This window comes from Rhagoletis zephyria, unplaced genomic scaffold (assembly GCF_001687245.7).
Source record: "Rhagoletis zephyria isolate East Lansing unplaced genomic scaffold, Rhagoletis_zephyria_1.1 Rzeph_scaffold_09728, whole genome shotgun sequence".
Lineage (NCBI taxonomy): Eukaryota > Metazoa > Arthropoda > Insecta > Diptera > Tephritidae > Rhagoletis > Rhagoletis zephyria.
Genome location: NW_016166806.1, coordinates 16,011 through 23,149, shown reverse-complemented (window position 1 = coordinate 23,149; position 7,139 = coordinate 16,011). Strand labels below are relative to the sequence as shown.

Genomic DNA, 7,139 nt, shown 5'->3' with positions numbered 1-7,139 from the left:
CCACTACAATCCTGTCCTTAGTTTTATTCAGATACCACAAATGCACGATGAAGAAAATTCTTCTATCATTCTTGCCACAAATGTATGGTTTCTTCGAAAATACTCAAGTACTACCAGTAGAGTACTCTACTGTCAAATACTTTTTACTCGCAGTAGTTGCGGAAGGCAAAGTAAATACTTTACGCGTCTTGCTATTGATCGGTAGTTTACGTACGCTTGCAGAAACTGGTTTATNTAGTTTACGTACGCTTGCAGAAACTGGTTTATGCTTACTCACGCTTGACCCGAACGATGAGAGTAAAGGAGGGAAAGTATTTGCGCGGCGATCGGATGTCTTGTTAGGCCCTTTAAATGGAATTGCGCAGGAGTTTAATACATACATATGTACTTACTTATATTATAACACCTTTATATGAAATAGTACAAAATGTCGATTATTAATACGCAAGAATGATAGAATACAAGATTGCGCCGATCAGAGAGAATTTTTGNTACCACTCCGGTGGAACTGGGTTCGATCCCAGGCCCAGGCAGCATCCAAATTTAAAAAAGTCAGCGGTCGCCCCACGGCCGGCAATGGCAAACCTCCGACTGTATTTCTGCCATGAAAAAGATCCTCATAAAAATCCATTTGCCGTTCGGCGTAAAATTGTAGGTCCCATTTGTGTAACAACATCAAGACGCACACCACAAAATTGGAGGAAAATCTCTGCCAAACACTTAGCAAAAGTGCACTAGGAATTTTAATCTCGGTAGTCCCGGGATTTTCGGGATTTGTAATTTGCACTGATGGCAATAATAGAAACTCCTTTTCTTGACCAGTATTGGGTTTTTTATTTAATAATTAATATTTTTTTAATAAATTTTCAGCTCATTATACATATAACATCGCGCTATAGTAAATTTTAAACACAAATATCAATATATTCGCGAAACCATGTACCAAATATAGTAACAACAATTTTTGCGCCCTCAACTGGCACGAAAATCTGCTAGCATCATATAAGTGCATTTTCAGAAAAAAAATCATAACACGAAAACGACGAATTTTAGCATATTGCTACTCGTACTGAAAATAGTTTATACTATTCCCTAATAGACAAAAAAGTTTGAGAGAAAAAAAAGATGTGGCAATTTAAAAAAAACCAATTTGAAAAAAAATAAAATTTTTGGTTTATAAACAATAATTAATTATTAATAAACAATTACTGATGTTTAGTTCACTAGATCGATTCAGTAGATCAATATCTGCAATTTAAAAAAAAAAAATCGTTAACTCCTAGCTTTTTTGCGGCAGCTATAAACGATTTCATCAATAGTTGCTATTAAGAGAGGAAAAAAGAAGCGTTCGTACTCAAAAAGAAAAAAATTCATTGTTCGAAAAATTCGCATTTCTGAGCAAAAAGAAAAAATACGTGTCTCCTTAAATTGTTCAAGGAACAATCCCTGTGAGTTTTATCGCAAACTTAAATTCACTTTCCCCCGGCCTGGGTGATTTGAGATGGAATGAGCCTGTAGAATTTAAACAGATTCAAGTTTTTGGTGCAGAAGGACTGGCAAGTATTGAAAATGTCCTTTTAAAATTTTATCCTTGAAATTTCGAAATATTTGTTTTTTAAAAAATTATATATTAAGGACTTATATAAACTCGATAACATCCTCGAATTTCGTATTTCTATCTTTATCAGCTTAAAAAATTACCCATTCGTCCTTGTGAATCCAAACTTTTTAATTTTTTTTTTATTCTTAAGAAATTTCCTCTAGCATTTAGTACCCATATTTTTAGTATACATTGCATTGAATTAAATAATTGTTGGAATTAATCATATCATTGAAATTACAAAGTCCTTTAAAATAAATCCTGACGTCAGAGAGAAAAAATAAAAACGACACTGGGATCGGAATAAGCTGAAAAATTAACAGCCCTAATGTACACAAATATTTAAGTACATTCATATTCAATGTAAATAATTAAAATTGCATTAATTAGTCGCAAATGCAGCGGCGCGCAGAAGTATTCCGGGGCAAAAAAATAGAGCTCAGACTACTACACAGTCGGTCAGGATTGGCGTAAACAATTTGGACCAGTTTTCGTTTCATTCAGTAGTAAGTCACTCCAAAAATCTGAGTGAAAACAAAATTTTCGTTGTAGATTTGCATTTTTATTTTCGCTTTCCTAGAAAAACAAAAATTGAAAAAAAAAACTTGTGCATGAACAAATAATCAGAAAATCACTATGAGAATGAAATCTGGATCTGGATTTTTGACACATAATTGCCGGCGAGCATGAACCAATATAAGAGAAGTGGGACGTAAGCATGATTCAATAATACAAGGTTATGTAATTTGTGACAGCAAAAATTTGACACTCCTTAATCTAGATTTGTATTTTGGAAGCAGGAGAAAGGGGAAGAATGTGATCGCCTTTTGCGAAAACGGTAGTAGAAAGGTACTACAAAAAGTACGCAAAGTATACAATTAGAAGTAAAATGTGTATTATTAATTCTATGCGAATTTGCAATATATTTGGTGTTTAATGGAAATACTAAACAATACATAAAAATATGCATTTTTGATTTTAGTTATTCGTCATTTCCTGGAAGAAATCTAGAATACCGACCGTTCAGCTATGCAAAAACGAAAAATGCAGATCAATTCAACCATGCCAAAATTATTTGGCGCAAGTGAAAAATGAAGACGTTCTAGAAGGTTAAAGTTCAGTTTTTAGATTTTTTAAATATTAATATCTTATGAACTATATAACCCATTAAAAAATTAATGACGTCACCGTGAAGATAATTAATTTGTCTTACAGCTGATGTACATTATTTACAGCTTTTTGTATTTTTAAACCAAAACCACTAAACAACTAACAAATGTTATTTTTTCACCTTTTTTGAAAAAACTGCATAATTAATGGTAAAGAAATTTATAATATTTAGAAAGTACAAGTTATTACCTTTAATTCAATATTACATATAATGTCATGAGCTACTTTTGGGTTTCAACAATTTAGTGATAATAAAAAAACACAAATAAACAAAGCAAATAAACAAAGCAAATAAACCTCTTATATCTTCTTTATTTTTTACCTGGGCCAAATAAATTTGGTAACGTTGAAATCGGCGTAAAAAGTTCTATCAATCGCCATTTTTGTTATTTTATAGCTAACGGTCGCTATTCTACCATTGTTCTAGAAAATTACGCAAACGAAGGTGAAGCTAACGAATATTTAGTATGCAGAATTTTTACTACTAATATCACTAGAAACAGTAGAATAAGCAACATTCTGCACAAGTAAAGGAGCCGATTTTATGTGCGGAAGCGAGAAGACTGTTTTATTACAAAACCTTTCTATTATTGAATCATGGAACGTGAGTGAAAATACGGAACAGGTTTGAAGCCAAGCGGAGTAGAGTAGATTTTTAAATATTTCAAAAGCCGGTATAAATCCACTCCCATCGGAGTAATGTCCGAACGCTGATTTGGGGATTCTTAACGTATTCTTTTTACCGTTTTTTCTGGCAGGCTGTAGGTGTGTTTTTGGTTCAGTGGCTTAGTGTATTTTGAATAAATTATAATAGAAACGAAAGAAATTGTAATAGAAACGGAAGAAATTGCAATAGAAATGGAATAAATTGTAATAGATAACACCAAATACCAAAAAACAGGCATTTTTTGGTAATCAGCTGATAGTGTTTTTACTACTGATATTATTGAATGCAGCGCAGTCACTTCAGTCAATAAAAGATCTATTGGCGGATATAAAGGCTATACAAAGCTCTCAAACTAATGTTCTGTCCCATAGGTTTCTAAATCGAATCGCTTTCTCCTCCAATTGGATAAATGGCTTTCTTCCAAGTGGGTCTCGATGATCAAGTTTTACGTAACATTTGTGGATTTAGATAATAGTATTGGCCAGAAACTTCTGAAGCCCTTTAATTCACTGATTAGACTGTATTTCACCTTGGCCAGATCTATTTTTTCGCGAAAATTTAGGCAAATAATTAAATGAAATAAAATGAGATGTGGTCAGCTGATTACGGTTACGTGACATTTTGACCAGTTTTAGGTATTTTTCTTTTGTCTATTTAAGGTTAATATTTTTTTTTTTAAGTCTAGCACAGAACATATCCAGCACCACTTAGATCTAAATTTCAAACTTCGTACAGAAATTGTGAAAATTCAACAAACTTTAACAATTACACCCAAAAATTTAAAATTGTTTATTCAGAACAGGTTTGCAGTTTTAAAGCCCATTAAACTTGAGTAGGTAAAAGTGCAAATTTCAAGACGCTGGGAAATCGCCTTGATTATTAGTAATTTTTTTGGCTGACGGTGTTTTGCATTTTCTTCCATATTAAGTATACTCGACAATTACTTTTATATGGAAGAAAATGCCTGGCACCGTCTGCAAAAAAAAATATTAAAAATTGATGCGATTTTCTAGCGTCTTTAAATTTGCACTTTCACCTACTAAAATTTACTGAACTATTAAACTGCATACATAAAGTTTTTCTAAAAACTTTCATAAAAATTTAAAATTTTTGGGTGAAATTGTTAAAGTTTTTTGAATTTTCATAATTTTTGTACGAAGCTTTAAATGTGGACTTATGTGGTGCTGATTATGAAATGTGCTAGACCCGAGCTTCCTAACCCTAAGGGTTCCGCAGAAAAGTCACCGGGGTTAAGTGAAATCAATTTTGGTATGAAATAGCACGGCGCACACTGGGGCCGCCCCATATAAGCGGGTGCTCAAAATTCTGAAATCATTTTCTTTCCATTAGACTCCCTTGAACTACTTTTTAAGAGTAAATTGTTGACGTCTTAAACATTATTGAACATGCATTAACCCATTGGGGCCCTAGTTTTTTGTAATATCTTATGTTAAGTTAATTTGATTTTATTATTGTGCAAATTATGAATAATTTAACCCATTTACTACTTTGACTTAAGGCGTTGATGACCATATTTTAACCCATTTTTTATAGAGTATTTCCCCAACTAATTTTATTAAAAATACATAGGTAAGTTTAGGCTACAATATAATCAGGAAGAACGAGTCCTTTCGATTTGAGGATAGCTTTATCGCGGCGGTCTGTTTGAGCTGCACACAGAAAAAAAGTTCTATTAACACCATGACCGAGACGCAATTATCTATTTTTAAGTATGTATATGTACATATGTACTCGTGGTTGGTATGATTGCCGTACTGATTGCCATACCTACATAAATGCCCGTCCACATACAGCTTTGGCGATGCGTTGGCGCTGGTGTCGCTTTGACAGCAGCGCGAGTAGCACCCGTGCTTGCTACAATGAACGCTTAAAAACTATGTATATTTCTTGGCCGAATTTGATTAAAAAGAAAAATTATTTTACATAATTTTGATTATTTGGAACGGCTCAAGAACGACGCACGAAACAAGTTGAGAGTTGGTCATCTTTCTGGTTTTGCTTTTGCGTTGGCGTTACCCAACTTTGTTTATGTGGAGACTTTCATATAAATGCATGTATTCATAGTCAACTGTCGAAGCGACGCCAACGCCAACGCAACGCCAAAGTTGTATGTCAACGGGCCTTAAGAGCGTTGAGCTTGCGCTTGACAGCTTGTTTTTCTCTAACTGGTATGTGTTGTTGGCCGCTGTAGCCAAAGGGTTAGAGGTGCGTTTTACCACTCCAAATGACCTGGGTTGGAGCCTGGTCAAAGCAATATCGCAAAAATGTAGAACAAAGTTGTTTATTAACAGCGGTCGCCTCTCGGCAGGAAATAGCAAACTTTCGAGTGTATTTTGAAGGCGGCGTAAAACTGTAGGTCCCTCCATTTATGTAACAACACCAAGACGCACACCACAAATCGTAGGAGAAGCCCGGCCAAAAACTAACACATGCCTAATCGCCAATTTATTATTAAATCACCTAACTTACGTAAATTATTTCTTAAAATGCTTGAAATCCGCATCCGCGGATGTCTAAAATTCCACATTCGCAGCATCCCTATTACATATGTACATGCAGATGAGCATTTTAATTTCATTTATTGAATAACTGATTTTTCTAATTTATACTAATTGCAGTATTAAAAAATCGGAATTAGAGTGGTAAATTCGTACGTGTGCGTGGCTATTTGCTTGAGTGCAACAGCAGAACAACGGCCAAATGGTGAATATAGCGGTAAGTGTCTTTGTTTTATGAATATATTGTGAATATATAAATAACTTTTAAATCTCTAAATTTACAGGACAGCGGTGGTAAACATGCCCCACAAGAAATGGAACAATTCCTGCCTGGCGATGGCACTACCAAGTGAGTAATATTAAAGTATTCATTAGGGATGTCAATCCCGGGATCCCGGGATGTCAGGATCCCGGGATCCCGGTCTTTTTTAAGTCCCGAATATCCCGGGATTAGTCGATTTAAATCCCGGGATTGCTGGAAACAATTTTTTTGTTAGCCAATTAAATTTGTATCACGATCATCCCCTCTCAAGGGCAAATTAAGAATTTTTTGCAACGCTTAATGCTATAATTTCTTTAAGATCGCATTACCATCAAAAGAAGGAATAATTTTGCTCCGCTCGAAATGGAATAGGTGATGCACTATATGCATATTTACNAAAAGAAGGAATAATTTTGCTCCGCTCGAAATGGAATAGGTGATGCACTTTATGCATATTTACTGTTTACTTAAATGTGTTAACTTTTTTATTATTACTTAAATATACTGATAATATCTTAAATTGATCTCAAACCGTGATTCAAAAAATGTTATATATACTGCATTTCTTTATTCATTCTGAACGTTTGGAATAAACTTTTTTGTTTACTTATTCTTCAGAACGTTCCTGATGATATGTTAACGTATATTTCAAAAGTATTCTGTTTATTCCGGCTGTGAAATGGGATTATCCGGAATGTATAAAGAAACGCAGCCATAGTTACATAGGCAGTTACTGCTGTACCAAATACAGTCACTTAAAAAAATATTTTGCATCGATTTTTTTTGCAATAAAAGCAAACCGTTGAAAATTGTTGAAATCGGACTAAAATTGAGGCCGCTTTTCATATAACGGTAAATTTCAGATATGCTTGAAATTTCAATATTTCGAAATTTAAGGACGCTAATTTACTTAAAATGTAT

General features: G+C 33.9%; 1 protein-coding gene across 1 annotated transcript in view; it reads left to right on the top strand.

The window, feature by feature from the left end:
- The first annotated feature begins 6,068 nt into the window (after positions 1–6,068).
- The window catches only part of LOC108375990 (proton-coupled amino acid transporter-like protein pathetic), a 16,968-nt gene continuing 15,897 nt past the window's right edge, over positions 6,069–7,139 (top strand). Inside the window, 2 exon segments of the mRNA XM_017632152.1 lie at positions 6,069–6,173; positions 6,241–6,305. Coding sequence (XP_017487641.1) covers positions 6,159–6,173; positions 6,241–6,305 — 80 coding nt within the window. The 5' untranslated portion in view covers positions 6,069–6,158.